Genomic DNA, 27,648 nt, shown 5'->3' on the forward strand with positions numbered 1-27,648 from the left:
CTCTGTGCACATAACAAATGTAATCCAGTCACAGTTGCATGCATCTAGGCAACCCTTAACTTTTAGTTGTGTGATCATGTCCTCTTTATCGGCAAAATTAGGTCTAAGATAGCATTTCCCCATGTTGGATGCAATGCTTTTTGAGTTAGGAAATTGTCAGTTATAATTTTTAGAAAGTAAGAACTGGGAATTCCTCCATTTTCACATTTATAATGTTGCACTGAACCAGAGGTGATGTGTTGTATATCACTTCTTCAGTTACCTTCAGAAGGGACATCATTTCATCCTTTGAACAACTGACCTTTTCTTGTAGTGACTGCCTAATACAAGGACCTTGGTTTGACAAGCAGATGACTGAATTAGATAGTAAAACTGGCCTCAGTCAAAATAATTTAAAAAAATAAAAAATCTCTCAAAATTTGCCTGTCTCTTAAATAGGTCAGTGATGCAAAACTTTTCTAGCACCGTGGGTTGCACACCCTACCATTGGTACAAGGGCTGCACCTAATTTACATTAAATGTACATGGGATTTTAGCAAATGCTAACCACACAGTTTTATATGTAGACAGTGCTGTAAGCGTACACAGTAGATTTTCAGTACATGCACAGTATAATGCTTTAAGAAACTGCTATTAATGGCTCGTACTGGTTCTCTCAGTCCATCCTCTTGTCTGGCTTTGTTTTTGAGGTTGTCACGTACATTATGGAATCCGCTTTGGGTCTACAATGTATGAATTTGTCTAGCTCTGTCATAGAATTTCTTTCCCCCCACAAATATAAATACTTTCAAACATGCTTTCACAACAGTAGCTCTTTGCATATCAGTCCCTTCACGGGGATTAGTAGAAATGTAGCTAGCTTCCCAAACTTTGGATCAGAGTATTGCACGTCGGACGTGTCTACTCAACTGTGACTATGTTTTCTACAGGTTAAGCTAAAAATGAGTCTGTAAGCAACTTGGACATTTTGTTGTCCCTTTAGAAATTTTAAAACTGTTGATCAAATGAATGTGGAAACTTTTTCATCCATTCAGCATAGGGATCTTGCTATTACTCGAGCAAGTCAGGAAGTGGGAAAGATCATTCTGCTGAAGTTGTCCATGGGAAAAAATCTTGCAACTAGAAATAAAAGCCTTATCTCCTCCACCATTATGATAGCCACAAGCTCTCCCAGCTTGATATTTTTTATAAGCATGCAGATTTTGTTAGCTGTTTGAGTTAGTCAGGTGGCTTCAGATTTGCAGAGAGTAGAGTCCTCAATAGCTGCAGAATAAGCCTTCCATAAGCTCTCCTAGCTGATTACTGTTGATCATCCCCAGGTTTGCTCAGCCTGTATAGTGCACATAACTTTTATTTACCACCCCCTTTTTGCATTTCTAATTTCTGTTATCCAGCCACTTTGGAGAAGCACATTAGCTAAGTAGTTCTGCTACAGTGATGGAGCAGTGAAATAGTTGTTTAATGGACATTTTACATTGCCATTAAACTTCAGGGATAAACTCTTTTCCACACACATCTTGCTTTCCTGCCCCCATGCATTACATACATCTCTTACATGTATGTTACAGACTATCCACAGGCTCTGAAAGATTACACTGGATTTGGCCTTGCATTTGGAATGTTTTTCTTTGCAAGCATAGTCACTTTTTAAAAAAAATTAAAATGAGAACTTAAATTCAGTAAAAACAGAAGGGCCTCCATTGGGACATGGATTTGTCCCAAAAACCCACCTCTCATTCTGCATGGGGGTGTGGGGAGTTGCAGCAAAGCTGTGGGTCCAAAGTGAGCCAGTGGCCCAAGATGTAGCTGAGATTTGGGAGAGCATTTGCAGCCAACTATTGGTGTCCCTTTTTGTAGGTGTAATTTATTTTGTTAAACACAAAAAAGTGCCCCTGCAGCTCACTTGCAAAATTCTAGTTGGGGACTAATCTGTCTAGAATTTGGAGGTTGATAATTTAAGTGATTAAGGGCTAGATTCTGACCAGTGTAGTTCCGTTGTCTTAAATGGAGTTACTCTGGATTTACACTGGAGTAGCCATCAGCAGAATTTGACTCTTAAGAAAATGTCTAAAGACCCTGGACTTCAGGAAAGCAGACTTCGACTCCCTCAGGGAGCGGATGGGTAGGATCCCCTGGGGGACTAACATGAAGGGGAAAGGAGTCCAGGAGAGCTGGCTGTATTTCAAGGAATCCCTGTTGAGGTTACAGGGACAAACCATCCCGATGAGTCGAAAGAATAGTAAATATGGCAGGCGACCAGCTTGGCTTAATGGTGAAATCCTAGCGGATCTTAAACATAAAAAAGAAGCTCACAAGAAGTGGAAGGTTGGACATATGACCAGGGAAGAGTATAAAAATATTGCTCGGGCATGTAGGAATGAAATCAGGAGGGCCAAATCGCACCTGGAGCTGCAGCTAGCAAGAGATGTCAAGAGTAACAAGAAGGGTTTCTTCAGGTATGTTGGCAACAAAAAGAAAACCAAGGAAAGTGTGGGCCCCTTACTGAATGAGGGAGGCAAACTAGTGACAGAGGATGTGGAAAAAGCTAATGTGCTCAATGCTTTTTTTGCCTCTGTCTTCACTAACAAGGACAGCTCCCAGACTGCTGTGCTGGGCATCGCAACATGGGGAGTAGATGGCCAGCCCTCTGTGGAGAAAGAGGTGGTTAGGGACTATTTAGAAAAGCTGGACATGCACAAGTCCATGGGGCCGGACGAGTTGCATCCGAGAGTGCTGAAGGAATTGGCGGATGTGATTGCAGAGCCATTGGCCATTATCTTTGAAAACTCGTGGCGAACGGGGGAAGTCACAGATGACTGGAAAAAGGCTAACGTAGTGCCAATCTTTAAAAAAGGGAAGAAGGAGGATCCTGGGAACTACAGGCCAGTCAGCCTCACCTCAGTCCCCAGAAAAATCATGGAGCAGGTCCTCAAGGAATCAATCCTAAGCACTTACACGAGAGGAAAGTGATCAGGAACAGTCAGCATGGATTCACCAAGGGAAGGTCATGCCTGACTAATCTAATCGCCTTCTATGATGAGATTACTGATTCTGTGGATGAAGGGAAAGCAGTGGATGTATTGTTTCTTGACTTTAGCAAAGCTTTTGACACGGTCTCCCACAGTATTCTTGTCAGCAAGTTAAAGAAGTATGGGCTGGATGAATGTACTATAAGGTGGGTAGAAAGTTGGCTAGATTGTCGGGCTCAACGGGTAGTGATCAATGGCTCCATGTCTAGTTGGCAGCCAGGATCAAGTGGAGTGCCCCAAGGGTCGGTCCTGGGGCCGGTTTTGTTCAATATCTTCATAAATGATCTGGAGGATGGTGTGGATTGCACCCTCAGCAAGTTTGCAGATGACACTAAACTGGGAGGAGAGGTAGATACGTTGGAGGGTAGGGATAGGATACAGAGGGCCCGAGACAAATTAGAGGATTGGGCCAAAAGAAACCTGATGAGGTTCAATAAGGATAAGTGCAGGGTCCTGCACTTAGGACGGAAGAACCCAATGCACAGCTACAGACTAGGGACCGAATGGCTAGGCAGCAGTTCTGCGGAAAAGGACCTAGGGGTTACAGTGGACAAGAAGCTGGATATGAGTCAGCAGTGTGCCCTTGTTGCCAAGAAGGCCAATGGCATTTTGGGATGTATAAGTAGGGGCATAGCGAGCAGATCGAGGGACGTGATCGTTCCCCTCTATTCGACATTGGTGAGGCCTCATCTGGAGTACTGTGTCCAGTTTTGGGCCCCACACTACAAGAAGGATGTGGATAAATTGGAGAGAGTCCAGCGAAGGGCAACAAAAATGATTAGGGGTCTGGAACACATGACTTACGAGGAGAGGCTGAGGGAACTGGGATTGTTTAGTCTGCAGAAGAGAAGAATGAGGGGGGATTTGATAGCTGCTTTCAACTACCTGAGAGGTGGTTCCAGAGAGGATGGTTCTAGACTATTCTCAGTGGTAGAAGAGGACAGGACAAGGAGTAATGGTCTCAAGTTGCAGTGGGGGAGGTTTAGGTTGGATATTAGGAAAAACTTTTTCACTAGGAGGGTGGTGAAACAGTGGAATGCGTTACCTAGGGAGGTGGTAGAATCTCCTTCCTTAGAAGTTTTTAAGGTCAGGCTTGACAAAGCCTTGGCCGGGATGACTTGATTGGGGATTGGTCCTGCTTTGAGCAGGGGGTTGGACTAGATGACCTCCTGAGGTCCCTTCCAACCCTGATATTCTATGATTCTACAGTGCAATAAAACACCCGTGGCTGACTCTGGTCAGCTGACTCACGCTGTGGGATTATAAAATTGCAGTGTAGAAGTTCAGGCTGGAGCCCAGGCTCTGGGAGCCTCACCCCTTGCAGGGTCTCAGGGCTTGGGGGCTCTGAGATCCCATGAGGGAGAGGGTCCCAGAGCCCAGGCTCCAGCCTGAGCCCAAATGTCTACACTGCAGTTTTATAGCCCTGCAGCCTAAGCCCCATGAGCCTGAGTCAAGTGACCTAGCCCAACCACAGGTATTTTATTGCAGTATTCACATTTTAGGATGAAATTTAATGATGTTGCTTATTTGGTGTTTTATAAAAATGTTAAAGATCAGTCATGCATAGATCATAAGTCCTAAAATGATTTGAAATGTAGAAAGAATCTTCTAGGTAGGCTTGGGTGGATTAGATTTTTATTGGTAAATGTCGATAAATATTGATTGCACCATACACACAAACTGATGAAAAAATATTTCCTTCGATGATAATTGAAATTTACAGCTAGGCAAAGTAAGACTGTATTGGAAAAAAAACAGTGATTTAGTCTATTTAATTAGGCTTGTTACAAATCGACTAGCAAGTGATTAGTAAAAACAAGTATTTATTGATTTAAGGATATTTTGGTATGTGATGTTAACTGTTAATACACAAATTGTCTACAGAATGTTAAAAATTTTTAATCTCAATGTCTCTGTCATTCAATAATTGTCTGACAACTCTGCAACTGAAATTTCAGTTGATAAAAATCTAAAAAAATGCTTAAAAATAAACACCTGTCAAAATAATATGTATGATATTGAAGTGCATGTACATCTGAATGTACTGATGAATCTCACACCCACCCGTTACACATTTTAAGTGGTTAGCAGGTAACGGTTTAAAGATCTGACACACTAAAATGGAAAGAACATGAAAATCTGTATCAGAGTACGTTTCAGAACACAAGGAAGTAATCAAGTTTTAAGAAAACAAAAACCGGAGAAAAGGATGTTGAGTGTATGCACTGCAAATGGTGTGGCCCAGTTATTAAATGTAAATATTTATAGGACTAATAGTACCAAGTCTACAACAGTAAATTGTTTTTTCAAATGAAAATTTTAAATTGAGGATTAGAAATATATTATTTTGTTAAACTTAGAGGTGGCATTGAGTTTTGAGTTCTGTTTTAGTTCTGCAGCAAACCACATTGAATTCGACTCATCAAAGCATTAATCTACTGAATACTTCTTTCCCTTGTCCTTCCATCCACAAAAATATACCCCAATATTTGGTGGGGAAAAAAATTAATAATTTTTCTGGGTAATTTTCACTTATTTTTGTTGTTGTAGTAATAACCTCTGATAAATTTCTGGGGAAAATTTAATAAAATAGGGCCCTTCATTTTTGTATACCATATAACAGTTCTGTGGAAAACTGAACACCATGTCCTCTCTTGTTTTGTTTTGTTTCACAGGGTAGATCATCTGTATACATTTTTTGTTCAGTGGTCACCAGAAGTATATGGAAAAGATGCCAAAGAGCAAGGTTTTGTAGTGGTGGAAAAGGAGGAGCTTGATATGATAGACAACTTCTTCAGTGAGCCATCAACTAAAAGCTGGGAGGTGAGTGCCTTCTATTTTCAGAGAATCAAGAATGATACAGGGAATGTGCATCATCCACTGAGAATCTAAATACCCACTCTTTTAATTTTTCTAACATTCTGGCACTTTTTTTTACTGATGGGACTCTTATTCCTTGTATTATGGTGTCCTCAGGCTTTGTGGCTGTCCAACATACCTACTCTGATCCCTACAGCTCTCCTCTCCCTTTATATCTCTAGTGATCCAAGGTAGTGATCAGGCAAGGAACTTTCTGATTCCAGCAGAATCAATAGAAGTTATACAAATATTTACTGCAACTATCATACAAAGTTTTAAAACCATATTTCATAGCCTTTTTGAGGGAGAACATATTTTTTTCTGAAACTTTACAAATGTTACAATAGTATTAATGTTGCAAAAAAGGCACTCGTAGGTCAGCTTCAGTGAAGTTTCAAGGTGGAGAATATCATTTAGCATACCACTTGCTTGAGCATCTGTTTTAAATCATTAATGAATACTTTTACAGCATTGCTGATGTATCTCTGATCTGTGGGTTGTACATACATGTGTGAAAGGCCAAACATTTTGCAATGTTCGTATGAAAAAGAATAAGATAAATAAGGTATTAAAGTTTTACAGTTCTGGGAAAAAGCTTTGCGCTGAATAGATAACTGTGAAGTATAAGTGAACTTTATTTTGAGTGTTGCATTACTGGGACAGAGTTAAGGAGGTCTGGATGCTGATCTTTGGGACATGTTTTTGTTCAACAGACTTTGTGGGTTTGGTGCTAAGGGTAGAACTGTTTGTAACATTAGGTTCTGATTTCCACCATTGTGACCGTAAGAACCCCTCAGTGTCAATTGGCAAAGGGTTCACTGTACTGTAACAAGAACGCCTAACAAGCGTGACAAACTACATCTTGTACACCGCTTTCATCTACTTATCCATAAATGATGTCATGTAGGATCTTTAATGAAAGCCAGGATCACACTGATCATTAATACCATTGTGAAATGTATGTACAGATAGTACCACTTCCGCCTTAATTGAATTGACCTTGTTAGCACTGACAACCCACTTGATAAGGGGCAACTCCCATCTTTTCATGTGCTGTGCTGTGTTTGTGTGTATATGTGTGTATATATACTGCTTACTGTATTTTTCACTCCATGCATCTGATGAAGTGGGTTTTAGCCCACGAAAGGTTATGCCCAAATAAATTTATTAGTCTCTAAGGTGCCACAAGGACTCTCATTGTTTTTGCAGATACTACATAAAAAGGTGTGTTGTGGTTTTTTTTTTTTTTTTTTTTTTTTTTTATAGATATAAGAAATTTTGTTCCTAAAAGAGTCTCTGAATCAAGGCAGGTTTCTTAACAAATGGGTTTCTGCTAGGCAAGGGATGTCTGCCTCAGTTCATGTGTAAGTTAAGCATTGCAAGCCAAAACAGTGTGCACACTAAGTCAGCATGAATATGTGAATTCAACATGAAGTCACACCAGGGAATAAATCTCGGCAGATCACCCTGACTCTAGGTACAAAAAATGGGATGTGAGCATATAAGGAGGAGGCAAAAGGACATCTCATTATCCTGCACCTTAGGAAATAATCAGGCAATGTGATTAACTAGAGAAATGGCCTTAAATAAATAGGATGAGATCCAATAAGGACAAATGCAAAGTACTACACTAAGAAAGGAATAATTAATTGCACATGTACAAAATGGGAAATGACAGCCTAGGAAGGAGTACTGCTGAAAAGGATCTGGAGGATTATAGTGGATCACAAACTAAATATGAGTTAACAATGTAAAATTGTTGCCGCCCCCCCGCCCCCCCCCCCCCAAAAAGCAAACATCATTCTGGGAGATATTAGCAGGAGTGTTGTAAGCAAGACCCAAGAAGTAATTCTTCCGCTTTACTTAGCACAGATAAGGCCTCAGCTGCAGAGCTGTGTCCAGTTCTGGGCACCAAACTTCAGAAAAGATGTGGACAAATTGGAAAAAGTCCAGAGGGGGAGCAACAAAAATGATAAAAGGTCTAGAAAACATGACCTACAAGGAAGGATTTAAAAAAATGGGTTTGTTTAGTCTGGAGAAGAGAAGACTGAGAGGAGACATGATAACAGTCATCAAGTAAGTAAAAGATTGTTCTAAAGAGAAGGGTGATAAATTGTTCTCCTTAGCCACTGAGGACAAGACAAGCAGGAATAGTCTTAAATTGAAGCAAGAGAGATTTATATTCGATATTAGGAAAAACTTCCTAACTGTAAGGAGAAGTTAAGCACTGGAATAAATTACCTAGGGAGGCTGTGGAATCTCTGTCATTGGAGGTTTTTAAGAACCGCTTCCCCTCACCCATGAACGCTTGTTGGGTTGGGCTGGAAGGATAATACTTAGTCCTGCCTTAATGCTGGGGTCTGGAGTAGGTCCTTTCCAGTCCTACATTTCTATGATTACATTCATGAAAAGAGGATCCCAACCTGTCCTGATTGGGAGCACTATAAAAGACATTTAGAGACTGCTTTTAGACAAATAACTTAAACAGGTTAACCAAGTTCAGTCTCTAGAAAGCATGTATGGATTTTGTTTTACATATAACCTTTATGTTTCCATTATCCTCATTCACTGTCTCCTAAATCTTAGCTTTTGATGATGAACTTAGGATTGTTTTAATTATAAATATATCTCAGGGCTGTGGTGTTACATAGGAGCTGATCCTGAATTGAATCAAATAAGCTGGAGTGTACACTGGGATAGCAAACCTCATGTTTCTGTGACTAGCTGGTGTCAGGGCTGAATATCACAGGGGTGATCAGCTCAGGGACTGAAGTGCCCCTATGGGTAAAGTGTAAAGCAAAGTGAAGGCTGGCATAGCCCTGAGGAGATTGTTTGGGTAGCTAACGACTGGGTGTCAGTTGCCTGACAGCACCAGCCTAAGCACTAGCAAGTCTCTTTCTCTCACTGGGGGTGTGGAGGGGGTAACAAGGTGACTCTCAGTAATTGTTCATGCTTTGGGGATTTTATTTTACACACTTATTTGGTGTATCTTCTCTTGAATTGTGCTTAGTAACTTGTAAATTAACGTAATGTTTTGTTTGGAATTTGTTGTATTTTTGTTAATTTCTTCTTTCATCTCATGTCAGGCTTCTGCCTCAAGAACATTTCTGTATATTATCTAGTGAAAACTTGAATGTTGGTGAAAGCTTTGTTGAGAATGAAAAGATTTCCCCCCCCCCGCCACCCGAGGAGATTGCTCACCAGCTCTATAGTTCTGCTTCTCAGACCACCTCATTCCCAGGACCCACAGATGGCCTTGATTTCCCAACCATTCCTCGCTGTCTGATTCCCGACTCCAGCTGGTTCTCATTACCAGGCTGCAGACTCATTCCCATTCTCCAGCCAGCCCCTTTCCTTGACTTGCTCCTTGCCCTATCCCCAGTGGCTGCTTCTCCCACTGCTAGGTGTGCAGAGGATACTCCTGGGGGAATTCTGCATCACTGTGCATGCGCAGAATTCATGGCCCCACAGATTCCTTCGCTTCCCTGCAGAAAAATGATTTCTGATGGGGAAGCAAAGGGAAGCCCACAAGAGCAGTCATGTGCCCCTCCCTGGCAGCGGAGGCAGGTTGGTTCAGGCGCCCGGGGCAGCTGGTAGAGAGCCGTAAATCACCACTAGGACAGTAGAGGGGGTTGGGGGGCTGGGCAGTCGTGCATGTGAGAGGGAGACACACACTCTGTCCCTCCTGCTCGCTATTGTGGCATGCTTGGCGTGGAGAGGCAGGGCTTTGAGGTGTTTCTGAGGAGGTAGGCATGGGGCAAAGCAGAATGTAGCAGCCTTCCTGCTTAGTGAATTGTTCCCACTGTCTTTGTGAATTCCCCCAGGAATACAAAACAGATGTAAAAGTTTTAAGGCTCCTTTACATTGCCAGAGTGGTGTAAAGAACAGTATGTCCTTATAAATGCTTATGGTGTGTTACCGATTAGAACTGGCCTAAATTTTTGGACTGAAAAAAAAATTCCTATCAAAATGGGCTCCATGAACTATTTGGTACTTACCTTTCTGGAGATGGTCAGTAGCCAGCATAAATTGTGAGTTTGATACCCCAGCCCTTACGTGCTCTTCAGTTGCCTACAGTGTGACACTGAACATATGGGTGTGGGTGTGTGTGTGTGTGTCTTATATATGTCAAACCTAGCTACATTACTATTAGACAAAGGGGGTTTGGGGATTTCCTCTAATGCACCCCACTCCCATTCTCCATCCACTGTATTGTAGTTTAAATAAATTACCAAACTAATTGAAACTGGCATGATTATATTGCATTATTTTGACAAAATGTGTGGAATTTTGCAGCATTTTAAAATATTGTGTACAGGATTTTTAATTTTATAGTGCAGAATTTTTAATATTTTGGTGCAGAATTTCCCCAGGAGTAAGAGGAGGAGTCCTGCTTGACTGGAGCTTAGGAGACCTGTGGATTTTCAAAGTAGCCTGAATATCAGAGCCTGGAGCCTCTTCTCCTTGGAGCCTATAGAATACACCCTACCCCCTGTTCAGTGTTCCTCCTTCATTATCCAGCTTTGCCATCCCCAGCTTCTATTAGTTCCAGAACACAGCTGAGTGTAGCACTTAGAACTGCTAGCCTTCCAACACCAATTTTTAATTTAAAAAAATTGATCTAGTATTTAAGAATTTAAATAATAAAATTTCAAACATCTCTAGAAAAATTCTACAGCTCTCCTATTTTAAGCATTCCCATCTGCAAACAATTGAGTTGCTGTGCTCAAAAGTTAGAGAAAGGGATGGAAAGTAGGGCTTATATTGAAAAACTGTCCCCCATTTGTAATTGTTAACTTCCACTTGACAGTCTGTAGCTTAAATGCTGTATAAAGAAACAGATTTCAGTTCTGCAAAGGGAAATATGTCTTTATTCCCTGCCTTGTACAGTGCTGAATATACAGTCAATGCATATCAAATAATTAAGTGTCACTGTGCAGTTGTTCAAGCACGTGATGTGTAAGTAGATGTGATGGGGAGGGATGATAAACCCAAGGACAGAGAGAGGGAGAAAAGATGATGGAATAATTTAGGCCTTCTCTACTCTGGCAAGTTTCCGCGCAGTAAAGCAGCCTGCTGCGCTGTAACTCCTGAGGTGCACACACCGCCACGCCACTTAGTGCGCAGAAACTGCGCAGTTGCAGCGCTGTAAAAAAACCACCCTGATGAGAGGCGTACAGCTTTCTGCGCCGGGGCAACAGCACTGCCGTGCCAGTGTAGAGAGACTGGTTGATTACAGCCTGTTCTTGCCTCTCTGGTCATCGGTTTGAACTCTGCTGCCCTGCCCTCGGGTGACCAACCGTGAGCCCCACCCCTTATATTCCTTCAAGAATTTTGAAAGTCCCCTTCCTGTTTGCTCGGCGATGCGTGCAGTGGTCTCAGCGCATCTTTCCAGGTGGCTATGCATGCTCCACACACCAGGCGATCCCCCGCTTGGAGCAGTGCCGAGCTGCTGGACTTCAACAGCATTTGGGGAGAGGAGGCTGTCCAGTCCCAGCTGCACTCCAGCCGTAGGAATTATGATACCTACGGACAGGTTTCACAATGACCAAAAGGGGCCATGACCGGGACACCCTGCAGTGCAGGGTAAAAGTGAAGGAGCTGCGGAACGCCTGCCACAAAGCATGGGAGACAAACCGCTGCTCCTATCGTGCTGAACTCATTGTTCTATTTTAAATATGTTCTGGTGGTAATAAGGAAATAGCTGGAAATTGTTCCAAAGGTACAAAAACCCACCAACCAACCCTGTACAGCTTTTACATATGAAGGTGGATCTGCCTGGAAATGACTTTGAGGGAGGCCCTAATTTGGTCATAATCCTTTGTGAAACTTATACTTTCTGTTGGGGAAACAGAAAGTAAGACTGTACCAGGGAAGTGTATAAGCAATATTATCACAGCGTGGCAGAAGCAGTAGCTGCCTTGTCTAGCGTGTAGGAAACAGCTTTGGCAGTACAGCAGAGAAGTTTGATATAGTGAAAATAAATTCCATAACAATGAGAGTGCGACAAATACCTTTGGATATTCAGATTGTTTACTGTGTCAGACCTAACCAGGAGCCTTTTGTGCAGGTATGTTGGACTGCATACAATGCTGTGGTGCTGTGTTCTATCTCTGTACCAATAAACTAAAATGCATTTTAACTGGATATTTCTGCATGCTGGGGCTTGCTTCTTTGTTCCTAAAAATGGCAGTATTTTTTGCAGTTCGGATCTCTGTGGGGTTTTTAATGTTTATGCTACCTGAACTGACCTGTAAATGGTTGGTAATGCATATCTCTTCATTGCTGTTTTGGCCTGACTACAGCATTGAGATATTTAATTCATTTGGTGTGATGCAAGTAGGTGAACTTTTGGAGAGTTTGTCTTCATTGAATGCCTTTTTGTTTTAACTTCTTAAGAACTGGATTTCTGTCCCTTTTTGGGTGGTAGGACGGGGTTGACTTTTATTCCTTATTGATAGAAACTGATGATGGACTTGTTAAGAAGAAACATATCTGCAGCTGCTTGCCTTTGCAAATTCAGTTATACATCAGTACAAACATATTTGGCTGGTAGACTTGGTTTGAGTTCTTTCTTTTTGAAACCTGGAGGCATTATGAAAGCTTTGCAATCAAACCTGCCCCCCCCCCCCCACTATTTTCTCAATGTGCGGGAGAGGAGTCACTTATAAAATATTCAAAATTAAAAATGTAAAAAAGTCCAGGTTCCAGGGAGACCACAGTTAATGAGAGAAAAAAGGAAAAAACAGAAAATTCATATCTCTTAAATCAGTTGCTCTCAACCTTTCCAGACTACTGTATCCCTTTCAGGAGTCTGATTGGTCTTCCACACCCCCAAGTTTCACCTCACTTAAAAACTACTTGCTTACAAAATCAGACATAAAAATACAAAAGTGTCCCAGCACATAACTGATGAATTGCTTCCATTCTCATTTTGACCATATAATTATAAATCAATTGGAATTAGGGCTGTCGATTAATCGCAGTTAACTCATGCTATTAACTCAAAAAAATTAACTGCAATAAAAGAAAAGAATATTTATCACGATTAGTCGCACTGTTAAACAAGAGAATGGCAATTGAAATTTATTTAATATTTTGGATGTTTTTCTACATTTTCAAATATTGATTTCTATTACAACACAGAATACAAAGTGTACAGTGCCCATTTATGTTACACCAGACCCTCGCAAGAACGCGGGATTTGGGATCCATGCACGGGACTGCATTAATGCGGGGACCGTGTTAAAATGAATTGCAATTAAAGTAATTAAATTTGGGATCCATGGCCGTGACCACATCTATGCAAATTCGTGCTATATAGACGCGCGTTCTAGCAAGGGTCCAGTGTATTTTATTACAGATATTTGCACTGTAAAAATGGCAAACAAAAGAAATAGGTTTTTTTTTCAATTCACCTCATACAAGTACTATAGTGCAATCTCTTTATCGTGAAAGTGTAACTTACAAAGGTAGATATTTGGTTTTTTGTTTTGTTACATAACTACACTCTCAAAAACAAAACAATGTAAAACTTTAGAGCCTGCAAGTCTTACTTCTTGTTCAGCCAATTGCTAAGACAAACAAGTTTGTTTACATTTACCGGAGATACTGCTTACTACATCTTATTTACAATGTCACCTGAAAGTGAGAACAGGCATTCACATGGCACTTTTGTAGCCGGCGTTACAAGGTATTTACCTGTCAGATATGCTAAATATTCATATGTCCCTTTATGCTTCATCACGATTCCAGAGGACATGTTTCCATGCTGATGATGCTCGTTTTAAAAAAAAAAAGCGTTGATTAAATTTGTGACTGAACTTCTTGGGGGAGAATTGTATGTCTCCTGTTCTGTTTTACCTGCATTTTGCCATATATTTCATGTTATAGCAGTCTCTGATGATGACCCAGCACGTATTCGTTTTAAGAACACTTTCACAGCAGATTTGATAATACACAAAGAAGGTACCAATGTGAGATTTCTAAGGATAGCCACAGCATTCGATCCAAGGTTTAAGAATCTGAAGTGCCTTTCAAAATCTGGGATGAAGTGTGGAGCATGCTGCTGGGAGTCTTAAAAGAGCAACACTCTGATGTGGAAATTACAGAACCCAAACCACCAAAAAAAAAAAAAATCAATCTTCTGCTCGTGGCATCTGACTCAGATGATGAAAATGAACATGAGTTGGTCCTCACTGCTGTGGATCGTTGTCAAGCAAGAACCCATCATCAGCATGGATGTATGTCCTCTGGAATGGTGGTAGAAGCATGAAATGACATATGAATCTTTAGCGCATCTGCCACATAAATATCTTGCAACACCAGCTACAACAATGGAAATTAACCAAGATGGTCAGGGATGCAACCTCATGCTCGGGACAACCCTACACTCTGACATGTTTGTCTGAGCAATTGGCTGTACAAGAAGTATGACTGAGTGGACTTGTAGGTTCTAAAGTTTTACATTGTTTTATTTTTGAATGCAATTACTTTTTGTACATAATTCTACATTTGTAAGTTCAGCTTTCATTATAAAGAGATTGCACAACAATACTTGTATGAGGTGAATTGAAAAATACTGTTTTGTTTTTCAGTGCAAATATTTGTAATAAAAAATAAATATAAAGTGAGCACTGTATACTTTGTATTCTATGTTGTAATTGAAATCAATATATTTGAAAGTGTAGAAAACATCCACAAATATGTAAGTAAATGGTATTCTAGTTAACAGTGCGATGAATTATGATTAATTTTTTTAATCACTTGACAGCCCTAACTGGAATATAAATATTGTACTTGCATTTGAGTGTATAGTACATAGAGCAGTATAAACAAGTAATTGTCTGTCTGTATGAAATTTTAATTTGTACAGTAGGACCTCAGAGTTACGAACACCTTGGGAATGGAGGTTGTTCTTATATCTGAAATGGTCTGTAACTCTCAACAAAATGTTACGGACTTCAGCCATGAGCAGGTTGGGGCTGCAGCTGCAGCATAGGGGGAGGTCAGGGCTTCGGAGGGGAGGGGCCCTCAGGGCTTCTGCCCTATGGGAGCACAGGGCTCAGGGCTTTAGATCTGGGAGGAGCGCTGGGGCTTGGGGCTTCAGCCCTGCGGCTCCATAGAATCATAGAGTTTAATTGTAGGGTGATAGGTTTGTATAGAAAAGATGGTTTAGATAACTGATAAATTTGAAGCCACAGACTCTGCAGTCAGTTCTCTCTGCAGACTCTGCAGTCAGTCTAGTGGAACAGGCAGTGACCTTAATGGAGTTCTGGGGGAGGAAGGGCATGGTATTTTCCTTCTAACTAAAGAACATTTGAATCCAAATCTGACTAATGAGTCTTTATATGGATCAATGTTGTTTTTAAAGTTGTAGCAAACTCGGATTTAAAACTACCAGTGACCAATCCACATTTCCAAAGAATTATTGGATAGTTTTTCAACTGAAAATGTATGATTTTTTTGATTTAAATACCATGAGACCTTTGACCTTGGAATATTCTTAAAATTTCTTGAAATAAGCATCAGTTTCCCAAAATGACTATTTTAAAGACAAGAAAGAACTTACACTAGTAAGAATTTGGGACTAAATACTTGACTGAGCATATAGGTTCATTGAGAGCTTACCTATGTGATGCAGCCTTCAGAACATGTGCTTTTCTTCCAGGTTTTGCTCAAATGTAACTTTCTTTTTGGTTCTTCGGTGTGGTGTTTTATTTCAGTTTATATAAATAAATGTTTATTTCTTTGTAAATGGGCAAGAAAGGGCTGCCGTAGGGTTAGCAATAATGGGAAGTGAAACCTAAAGCCTTATTTATACTAGTGTTATGCATTAGCATCTGAGAAGAGTTCATTGCGCTTGACTAACTGCAGGAAGGAAAACAAAGAAGCTTCTGTGTCCTTCATATTTGAAAGAATATCCCAAGCCCCGTGGCCCACATACACATGGTGACTCTCAGGAGGAGGTGGCCTTTGCACTCCTTTGATGTTGGACTAAGTATGTACCAGGCTACTTCCCCAACATAGTTTAGTTACTCCACCAGCTAATGGCCCCAAGGGGTTAATACAGCAACAAGGGATTGTCAGGCCATAAAGAAGACCTCTCCATGCTTCCTGTGCTACCCATAGACATAAGCATATAAGAGCTGCCATACTGGGTCAGACCAATAGTCCATCTAACCCAGTATCTTGTCTTTTTACAGTGACCGTACCAGAGCCTCAGGGAGAGTGTACAGATCAGGGCAATTTTGGGGTGATCCACCCCGTCTTCCACTCCCAGTTTCTGGCAGTCAGAGTATAGGGTTGTCCCGAGCATGAGTTTGCATCCCTGACCGTCTTGGTTAATTTCTATTGGTGGACCTATCCTCCATGAATTTATCCAGTTCACTTTTTAACTCAGTTAAATTTTTACCATCACAAGATCGCATGGCAATGAGTTCCACAGATTAATTGTGGTGTGAGGAAAAAGTACTTCCTCTTGTTTATATTAAATCTGCTGCCTATTTAATTTAATTTAATCAGGTGACCCCTGGTTTTTGTATTGTGGGACAGGGTAAACAACACTTCTTTATTCACTATGTAACATTGTTCCTGGGGTATGTCCTTACACTGGGTGGTCCTGCATATGTAGGATATACTAGCTTTCTGGGGCTGCTTCACAGTGTATAAGATCTGGGTCTGGTACTAACTTAACTCCATTAGTCTAATTCACTCGTCCAGGTTTAAGGTTAATGAAAACCCAGAAATTGACTCAAATTTATAATACTTGTGTCCTCTTGTCTCAGATTATCACTGTAGAAGAGGCAAAACGTCGAAAGAGCATTTGCAGTTACTATGAGGAAGATGACGATGATTCTTTACCTGTCCTAAAGCACCACAGCGCGCTCCTAGAGAATATGCACATAGAACAGGTATAATTAGTAATGGAGTTTTGGTTTGTTCCCTTTCCCACATTCTCATTTTTTTCCCTGCTGACACTGGAACAGTTACATTAGAAATTATATTGGCGATTTAAATTTCTAACCACAATGCTTCAGCTCTTTATTTTGGGTGCATTGTAAGTACCCATCTCTGTAGTGTCTAGGTGTCAGGCACAGCTTCTTGCAGCGCTCTACTGGCTGTCGACTTGAGATGAAGAGAGAGAAATCATATATAATTAAATGTCTACACTAGTCTCTTCTTTCACTCCTAGCTTGCACGCTGTCTGCCAGCAAGAGTGCAGGGATATCCATGGCGGCTTGCATATAGCACGTTGGAGCATGGAACCAGCCTGAAAACTCTGTACAGGAAATCAGCGTCTCTTGACAGTCCAGTCCTCCTTGTCATCAAAGATATGGACAACCAGGTTAGGACTTGGGAATAGTGCACTTATTTTGGGGTCTCCTTGATTGGAATGACCCAATTAAAGAAGACCTTATGATTGTAAATAGATTAAACATAACTATCTTTATCATTTTGTAGTGCAACCTTCACATGGGTATTCCATGCAATTTTAAGAGTTGCATACGCTTGTTAGCAAAGCAGCAGTTTTCAGCCAAATTCAATTATATGGAATAATAGGAGTCAAAGTAAGACAAGACGTATGTTATACTATGCTTAGTACTGACTGTTAAATTAGCATATTTATCCTTAAACTCAAACCCAGGAAAATATTAGTACTAAAAGAGGTAAAAATCTGTACAGAACTCACAATTTCTATGGAGCATGCTTTGCAACTGTAATTGTGTTCTCGCAAGTATCCATTCCAGTCACTAGCAGACTTCAGTTATCAGTCTGTTATAAAATAGCAGAGAGCATCCTTAGGACTGGTGTGAAGTACTCCAGTAGCTTCTAGAATCCTCATATCTGGAGCCCTCTGGCTTTTAAAACTAGAAAGGGGTGTGGACAACCCAGACACCAGATCAGCTTCCCTTCCCACCCCCCGAATTTCACTAATTAGCCTTTATTACCTAAAACATCAGTGCAGTTATTTGTCAGAAACTATATTTGAAAGGCCTTTTGAATTTTGCAAATTGTCTTCAAGTATAACCCAACCATTTTTGTTTTGACAGATATTTGGAGCATATGCAACACATCCTTTCAGATTTAGTGACCACTATTACGGCACAGGCGAAACTTTCCTCTACACGTTTAGTCCAAACTTCAAGGTAACTTGTTGGGGAAGGGGACCCATGGCTAGGGGGAGCTCCACTTGTGAAACACGCTTGACAAAACATTACTGAACAGCATGTTTATCATGAGACCCTTTTGCAGTGTTGAGGTAGCCATGTTGTTTCCAGGATATTAGAGAGACAAGGTGGGAGGGGTAATCTCTTTTATTGGACCAACTTCTCTTGGTTAGAGAGAGAGAAGAAAAAAATTGACTCCTCAGAAAGCATCAGTTTGAAGGTGTGTGACAAACTGCTTGTGAATGCAGCTAATCACTAAACTCTTCATTCAGTACTACCAAACTGCAGTACTTGCAGCAAAAGTGACTGGAGGAGCTGGACTCTTCCATGAGGGTGAGAAGAAGGTTCTAGGTTGATTGTGTGGGAAGATGTAATGAATAAACCATGGAACACTTATAAAACCGGAGAGGTGGGAGCTCCAGAAGTAGTTTGATTTTACGTAGTGCTTAGAACATAGTGACAAGAAACTAGAGAATGGGCAACTGTGAGACACCCCTAAAATGTAAATAGGCTGTTTGTTTTTAAATATTGAAGATATTAAGTCTATGAAAAGGAAAGGCATATTGATTGGACACACGTGAAATTTAAAGCAATCTATCGTTGTGCCTTTTTTAGATATGAACCATGCTGCTTTTATTTTTTTTGCGCGCGCGCGCGCACACACACACAATAATTCCCTAGCCTACTTCTGTAGTTTATTATATTCCCGATAATCAAATTTGGGTCTTGCGTTTCTAGGTGTTTAAGTGGTCTGGAGAAAACACCTACTTTATCAATGGAGATACCAGCTCTCTAGAACTTGGAGGGGGAGGGTAAGTGTGTGGTTTTTTGGTTTTGAAATCCTATAATTGACTACATTTTGGGAGAGAAGGGATATTGTTACATGTAAGTGTGGAAGGAAAAACTGGTTAGTCCAGTAGATTAATTAATCCTTCTTTGAATAGTGTTCCTATGGGTGCTCCACGTCGGGCACACATGCGCCTCTCAAGCCCATGATCGGAGATTTCTAGTCAGCAGTGTCCATTTGGCCTGCGCATGCACCCTATGCCTCCTGGTGGCAGACACTGAGGCTACATAGGGATGCACACGCAAACCACCCTCCGTTCCTTCTCTTCTGCCTCAGTCTTACAGAACACCTAGCATGTCTGCCTAGAGCGTAATTGGACTTCTCTTTGTTTTGCACAGATAGCTGTACTTAGTGTTTTACCATAGTTAGTTTTGGTGAGAGATTGTGGGTGGTTCCCCCCCACCTTTCCTCGGGGGAGACTTGTCGTCTTCTGGCAGGGCATGCCTGACTCGCCAGACTTCAAATGCTTCCTCTCTTGCTTGGAGACTATACCAGTAAGCAGTGGGCACTCTCAAGTGTGTCTGTTGCCTGGGGGAGTTCCACATGTCCCAGAAGCATTCCTTCTGTTTGACCCTTAACTCCACAGCTAGGAAGAGCAGGGAGATAAATCTCAGACTGTTGGCCATGGAATGCTTCCTGCAGCCACCCCCTGAGCCAGTCAGAATCCCTGGACAGATGGAGCACCCCGTCAGCCTCAGGGCTTGCCTCTTCTCAAAAAGGAGCCTGCTGGGAAGACTCCCAGAAAGAGCGCGGACTCTCACTCTTCCATCTCCAAAAAAAGACCAGGTCGCTATCGAGGTCCTCAGTCTCCAAGGGTACTGTTGAGGCCAAGGACTCTTCCTCTGGTACCTGCGGGCCTGCAAAGTCCCAGAGCTCAAAGAACAGTAGACACAGCTCTGATACGGCACCTGTACCCTCCACTAGTAAGGGGAGGGTAAGCACACGGTACCATCAAGTTCGACCCTGCCATCAGCAATGAAGCATCCTGTTCAGCTGTTGTTGCCATCATGCACCTTAACCCCATCATCATTACCAATGCAAGCTCAGTCAGGGGTGCCTGTACATGTGGTACCCTCAGTACCAAGCGAGCATCAGCTCCTGACATCTATAATATCTGGTGTATGCCCATCATCGTTGGTACCATCAGCTCCCCCATAGGTGTTCTACTCCAGGTGCACATACGCATCTTGAGTCCTTGATCAGAGATTTCTAGCCAGCAGTGTCCGCTCAGCCTGCACATGCTCCCTATGCCTCCTTATGGCAGGCACCAAGGCAATCAGGGCACACAGGTAAACCACCCTCAGTTCCTTCTCTACCTAGTCATCCCCTGGGGAACAACCAAAAATAAAATAAAAGTAGAGGGGAAGAAGGCAGGTAGCAGAGCACCCACAGAACACACATCTCAAAGAACTACAGTTCCTGCACATGGCGAGTAACATTTCCTCCTCCTTCAAGTAGCATCCCTACTGGTGCTCCACTTCAGGTGACTTCCTAGCAGTACCCATGGAGAGAGGAGGGAGCTTCTATGGGCTGACATGATGACAACTAAGAAGGCCATCTTCATAGATGAATGAAGTAGGGGGCAGGTCCCCCACGCCAGCAGACGATTCGCACTGACATACGGCACCGGACCTTCGACTGCCTTCGCTGGCACCGGACATGCGGTACTGGTCTCCGTCATTGGATTCCAGGCACCGGTCCCCCGCCTCCATTGCAGCACCGAGCATCAGTACTTCGGACCTCAGAGTCCTATGTTGACTCATATTATTAAAGGCATAGTTGGCATAGATCCCAGAATCGATGAAGGGAGGTACCACTGAGTTGGCAACAGCAGTGGCAACCCCTGGTGCAATGGCCCTTTTGGATCCCCGGGGTGTATCATCAAGTCCAGGGCACCTTGTCAAGGGGATCAAGGTCTGTAGCATCAGGACGCCGGCCGCAACACTCTCCTGGGGACAGACTCGCTCCTCGAGGATCCAAGGCCACCCTGTCCCAACTGTCCCCTCAACCTCGGGTTGTGACCGAGACGTCTCCACAACAGGACCAGCCCCAGGCATAGACTGTAGTGGCCACAATGGTCTATTGACCAAGAGTAGGTCAGAGACTTAGAGGGACAGGAGGAGCCGGTAACTCCACTTGCCACCTCATCTTCTTTCCCAGACGAAGCTGTAGCAGGGGTGTCCGCTTCAGGGCCACCTCCAATAGATCACAGGGTGCACCAAGACGTCCTCAGGTGAATCACTCTCACAACATGGAGTTGCAAGTGGAGGAGGTTGTCGAGACCGAGGACGCCATGGTGGACATTCTCGCTCCCGAAGGTACATCACGGGTGGCTCTGCCCCTAATCAAGACAGTGCAGAACAATATAAAAACTCTGTGGTAGACCCTGGCCTTGACCCTGCTCTCGACATGAAAGATGTGTGCTTTCACATAGCCATTCATCCAGCCCACAGACTTTTCCCGAGATTTGTAGTCAGCCACAAACATTACCAGTTCACAGTGCTCCCATTCGGTCTATTGATGGCCCCCCCAAGTGTTCACCAAGTGCATGTCGGTGGTCGCAGCCTTTCTCAAAAAGAGGCAGGTACAAGTGTATCCACAGAATCATAGAATATCAGGGTTGGAAGGGACCTCAGGAGGTCATCTAGTCCAACCCCCTGCTCAAAGCAGGACCAATCCCCAAATCCCTACCTCGATGACTGGCTGCTGCTGGGGGGGCGGGCACTCCAAGGAGTAAGTGGAGTCCCAAGTTTGGTTAGTCAGAGACCCTTTCGAGAGACTAGGACTCCTCCTCAATGTGAACAAGTCCATGCTTTCACGACCCAAAGAATAGAATTAATCGGGGCAGTGCTGGACACGGTACAGGCCAGAGCAATCCTGCTGGAGTCCAGATTTCAAGCAATGACAGGTATTATCCAGACTCTCAGGCAGTACACCACCACAACTGCAAGGGGATGCCTGAGTCTCCTCGGTTGTGGCGGACTGCACCTATGTGGTCAGGCATGCCAGACTGAGGCTCAGGCCACTCTAGGCATGGCTCATCTCAACTTATTGCCCAGGTCGAGACAGCTTGAACTCAGTAGTGACAGTACTGGAGTGAGTTCTAGAGTCCCTTCGCTGGTGGCTAGACCCTTGCATGGTCCACGAAGGACTCCCATTCAGCACCCTTCAACCCTCCATGACCCTAGTAATGGACGCATCAGCTCTGGGTTGGGGGGCCCAGCTAGGAGACCTACAGATGCAGGATCAGTGGTTGCAGGTCGAGCTCTCACTCCACATCAACATCAAGGAGCTCAGAGCTGTGTGTCTAGCCTGCCAGACCTTCCAGGCCAGAATTCAGGGTCAGTGGGTGGCGGTGATGACCGACAACACCACCACCATGTTTTACATAAGCAGGACATATCCCGCTCCTCTCTTCTCTGTCGGGAAGCTTTCCAGCTGTGGGATTTCTGTATAGCCCACTCCATTCACCTGGAGGCGTCCTGTCTCCCTGGAGTACGGAACGAGCTTGCAGCCATCTCGCAACCACGAGTGGTCCATCCGTCTGGACGTCATGCATCCCATCTTCCAAAGGTGGGGCCTTCCCCGGATAGACCTATTTGCCACCAGGAGCAACAGGAAGTGTCCCTTTTGCTCTTTCCAAAAACAGTTCAGGCTCTACCTCAGACTCGTTCATGCTACCCTGGGGAGACCATCTAATGTATGCCTTCCCGCTGATACCGCTCATCCACAAGGTGCTGCTCAAGATCCACAGGGACAAAGCGGAAGTAATTCTGCTGACCCCAGCATGGCCACGCCAACTTCGGTATACCACGCTTCTGGAGCTGTCAGTGGACACCCCAATCGCACTGCCACTCTACCCTGATCTGATTACACAGGACCACCTTCTTCACCCAGACCTTTATTCCCTCCATCTCATGGCTTGGAAGCTTCATGGTTAAACCCAAAGGAGCGCCAATACACGGAATCAGTAAGGGAGGTGCTGCTTGGTAGCAGGAAACATTCCACCAGGGCCACTTACCTAGCTAAGGGGAAAAGGTTCTCATGCTGGTGTGAGCAGCATCGCATACCTCCACTTCAGACATCTACACCGTTCATGCTGGAGTATCTACTGCATCTGAAGCAGCAAGGTTTGGTGGGATCATCCATCAGGGTACACCTCGCAGCCATCTCGGCGTTTCACCCAGGAGAGTTGGGGTATTTGCCAGACCTATGGTGGGCCGTTTCCTGAAAGGCATGGAAAGGCTATATCCACAGTCCCAACCGCCAGTACCTGCTTGGGATTTCATTCTGGTCCTCTCTAGGCTAATATGTGTGTGGGGGGGACATTTGAACCACTGGCTACATACTCCCTTCTGTATCTCTCATGGAAGATGACATTCCAGGTTGCCATCACATCAGCCAGGAGGGTGTCCAAGTTAAAAGTGCTAACCATCAAACACCCCCCCCACACACACACTCTTCCATAAGGACAAAGTACAACTCAGGCTGCATCCAGCCTTCCTGCCCAAGGTGGTATCCAAATTCCACATTGGCCAAGACATTTTTCTACCAGTCTTCTATCCCAAGCCGCATGCTCATGTGCAGGAGCCGAGGCTTCACTCACTAGATGTCCAGAGAGCGCTGGCATTCTACACTGAGCACACAGAGCCTTACAGGAAGTCTAACCAGCTGTTTTGTAGTGGTGGCAGACCAGATGAAGGGGCATCCGGTCTCATAGAATCATAGAATATCAGGGTTGGAAGGGACCTCAGGAGGTCATCTAGTCCAACCCCCTGCTCAAAGCAGGACCAATCCCAACTAAATCATCCCAGCCACGGCTTTGTCAAGCCTGACCTTAAAAACTTCTAAGGAAGGAGATTCCACCACCTCCCTAGGTAACGCATTCCAGTGTTTCACCATCCTCCTAGTGAAAAAGTTTTTCCTAATATCCAACCTAAACCTCCCCCACTGCAACTTGAGACCATTACTCCTTGTTCTGTCATCTGCTACCACTGAGAACACAACGCATTTCTTTCTGGATCACGGGCTGCATCCATACCTGCTACGACCTCGCCAAGATCCCAGCCCTGGATATTACAGCCCACTTGGCATGAGCTCCAGCCTCGTCTGCTGCTTTCCTGGCTCAGATGCCCATCCAGGAGATCTGCAGAGCAGCAACCTGGTCTTCGGTGCACACGTTTACCACCCACTATGCCATCACCCAGCATGCTAGAGAGGACACAGCTTTCGGGAAGGCGGTTCTCCAATCAGTGATTCCTTAACTCCAGTCCCACCTCTGGGGGAGAGCTTGGGAGTCACCTGATTGGAATCAACATGAACAAGCACTTGAAGAAAAAACGATTACTCACCTTCTTGGGACTAAAAGAAAAGGAGTACTTGTGGCACCTTAGAGACTAACTAACAAATTTATTTGAGCATAAGCTTTCGTGAGCTACAGCTCACGAAAGCTTATGCTCAAATAAATTTGTTAGTCTCTAAGGTACCACAAGTACTCCTTTTCGTTTTGCGGATACAGACTAACACGGCTGCTACTCTGAAACCTGTCATCGTGCAAGGCACTTCTTGGGGCTGTTGTTCTTCGAGATGTGTTGTTCACATCTATTCCAGTACCCACCCTCCTTACCATCTGTCAGAGTATCCAACAAGAAGGAACTCAAGGGTGGGTCGGGTCAGCAGGGTCATAAAGGCGTCACCCCCGGGGGCTCCCTAGCATACCCAGTGGGAGCTGCTAAGGGAAAAGTTTCCAACAACCGTGCATGCAGCGCATGCACACCTGATTTGGAATGGACATGAACAATACGTCTTGAAGAACAACAGTTACAAGAAGGCGAGGAACCATTTTTTGCCCAAGCTGTGGGGGTTTGTTTTGTTTCCAGCTAACAAGGATGTGGGCTTAGCCGTTGTAGATAAAGTTCAAACTTTAACTTTTTTTTTTTCTTCTTTTTTTAGTGGTCGATTTGGTTTATGGCTGGATGCTGATTTGTATCATGGGCGAAGCAACTCCTGCAGCACCTTCAATAATGACATCTTATCCAAGAAGGAAGATTTCATAATACAAGATGTGGAAGTATGGACATTTGAGTGAAATACGGACTGTCTTATGGACTGGGTTCATTGAGGATGCTGAAAGCTAAAGCCCCAGCACAGGCCTCACAGTGTAACACTTTTTCTTTCTGATATCCCAGCAGAACACGGCTACACAAAAACATTCTGAGAGCCAATTTTAAGAGGCAGAAATGTAGAAAACAATAAGAGGACCAGTGTGTGTGAGTGTTTTTACTCTCTTCCCACCAACACTCCTTCAGTAAGGAAACAAGATGCTAATGAAGACATTCATGGTGTATGAATTTGTTTAAAGCAGTTTTTGTTTATTTTCTGTAACTGTGGAAAAAATACTGTGGGGAAAAAAAAATATATATATATATACACAGTACATTCCATGTGTATTTATATTACATGTAAGTGCTAACTAAAAAGAAAATCTACAACATACTTTCTGTTTGCCATGAAAACAATAATAATCTGAAATAGATGAACACAGCACTTAAAGGGAACATGTTTTTTTTTTAAATCTTTTTATTTATTATTCATTGTATAGTACATTTGTTTAAAATGTATTAGGTATGTTTTTTTCTTTTAATGTTTAAAACCTCAGAATTTGACAGAAAAATACTACTGAGGTGTTTTTCATATGTGTTGGCAACAAATCCATTTGATTTCTAAAGTTAGTTTTATATATATATTTTTTATTTTGTAAATGAAACTTTTGTTTCTGTTTTGTTGTTGCCCTAATTTAGGGGTTTTGTTTTTTGGCATAAACTCTGAGTGCATAATTCTGGATTACTTTCAGAGGGTGGGAGAGAGGTGGGTGCTGTCAGCATTCATTATTGACTCTGCTGCCATCTTCCTATTGATCGGGTGTTCTACTGGCAATATATGGGACAGCAGGGCACATTCTTAGTTAGCGTAACTTGTCGTAGCTTCATTGACTTCAGTAGAGCTGTGACAGTTTATACCAGCTCAGGATCTGCCCCAGCATGTTTATACTCATGACTAAGAAAATGTCTGAAAAGAAACACAGGTTGGTTTTTTCAGCCACTTGCGTGGTGGCACAGAAAACTAGCTCTGTTTCATTAGTCTTACCTACAAATAAGATTTTTTTTAATTGTTTTTTAATAGGGAGAAAAATATAATGTGAAAAGTTGGAAGGAATGTTCTTTCCCATAGAGGCCATATTATGTTGGTGTAAAAACTGTTTTTCTTGGTCATTCTTATTTGGTTTCCTTCCTGAAAAAGGCTTGAACCAACATGCTAATTTATGCTTTTACAAGTAACTAATTATTTCTTTTTTGGTTTAATGAAGTGGCATTTAAATGCTGACCAGAATTTTTTCTCTGGAGGGACATTTCATTTATGAAAGGCAGAGCTGAACTCTAATCCAGTTAGTGCTGTGAAAACACCAACAGATACAAAAGGTAACTGAAGGAAATAAGAAAATACTTTTCTTTATGGTATGTGACCAATTCTGCCTTGTCAAAAAACATAGCTTTATGGGTGTTTTTGTTTAAAAAAAAAAAAAATTATTTAAATGATAATCTCTGCTGGTAGGAAAGGAATACTGTCCTGCCTCTAGAGTTCAAAGCAAAATGTAACACGTCATACCGAATCCAATTAATCATCTTGAAGTCAGTTTAGAAATGGTGTTGCACTCATACTCAAAAATGCACTGTAAACACTTGGAATATTCCACCACAGTAGTACAACTCCAGTTAGTTACTACTCTTCACCCTCTTCTCCCATCCCCCAGAAATAAAAGGGAACAACTTAGATGCCAAGCATCAATCAGTCTTAAAGTCCACACAGAGGTTCCATGCAGTTAAAAACTGATGCTGTAAAAATAAGAAGTCTGTAACACAGTGCACATAAGCTATTAACACTGTTTTCTACCACTTGGTCTATCCATAAGAAAAAGTTCTGATGGATTTAGCTGTAAGATATTTCAGAACCTGCTAATAGCATAGTGCTTTGAGAGATGCTAGGAATGTCCAATAATGTCTGCCATTTTGGCCAGTTGCATACCCCTTACTAGTTACAAGCAAAAAAAATTGTCATTTTACATACCTATCTCTCTTATTTACCTACAGTTTATTCCATTACTCTGTACTTGTCAGAGCATATCTAAACGCTGTGTTCTATATTCAGCAGTGTTGTTCATTAAAACTTCTGTGACCCTTTACACTTTAAACTATGAATATTGAATATATGTAATGCAATGCTATCGCAATATTTTCAATAAAGGAGTTTATGCATTCAGATGCTTATTTTGGATGTTTTCTCTTTTACATTTATTTACAGACGTTGAATACTCCTAAAATGAGGGAATAATATGAGCCCTTCCTTAAGGCACAAATACTTCAGATAAGAATAGTAGCTGAATCCTCCTTGAGAAGAGAGTTTCAAAGGTACAGATCATAGCAGAGGCAGAATACAGGAGTAGATGGTAAAGTTGATCCATTTTGGTATGTTATTTTCTAACTTGGGTTGATTCAATGTACTATGAAGGGACTTCAAGAAGAAAAGCTATGCAAAAAAGAAAAAAACACCTTTTACTAGGAAAAAAAATAATGAAAATAATAGAACAGTTAATCTGAGGATCTGATCAGCCTTATTCTGCAGTGCTTAGTCCTACTTTTGTATGTGCCCACATGCCATGTTACAAGTACTTCATGTTTTTGAGAAC

At 42.5% G+C, this 27,648-nt stretch overlaps 1 protein-coding gene across 8 annotated transcripts in view; it reads left to right on the forward strand.

Moving 5' to 3' along the window:
- The window catches only part of NCOA7 (nuclear receptor coactivator 7), a 151,782-nt gene extending 124,379 nt beyond the window's left edge, over window positions 1–27,403 (forward strand). For 7 of the 8 annotated variants that reach the window (XM_074948377.1, XM_074948382.1, XM_074948378.1 and 4 more), the window contains 6 exons: window positions 5,705–5,852; window positions 16,676–16,801; window positions 17,083–17,235; window positions 17,942–18,037; window positions 18,797–18,870; window positions 24,858–27,402. In XM_074948377.1, the coding sequence (XP_074804478.1) occupies window positions 5,705–5,852; window positions 16,676–16,801; window positions 17,083–17,235; window positions 17,942–18,037; window positions 18,797–18,870; window positions 24,858–24,993 (733 nt within the window). In that variant the 3' untranslated portion in view covers window positions 24,994–27,402. Of the gene's footprint in view, window positions 1–5,704; window positions 5,853–16,675; window positions 16,802–17,082; window positions 17,236–17,941; window positions 18,038–18,796; window positions 18,871–24,857 lie in introns of all 8 variants that reach the window. The other variant, XM_074948375.1, reaches the window with a different exon arrangement.
- Window positions 27,404–27,648: the final 245 nt, after the last annotated feature.

The sequence above is a fragment of the Natator depressus genome, chromosome 3, assembly GCF_965152275.1.
Source record: "Natator depressus isolate rNatDep1 chromosome 3, rNatDep2.hap1, whole genome shotgun sequence".
Classification (NCBI taxonomy): domain Eukaryota; kingdom Metazoa; phylum Chordata; order Testudines; family Cheloniidae; genus Natator; species Natator depressus.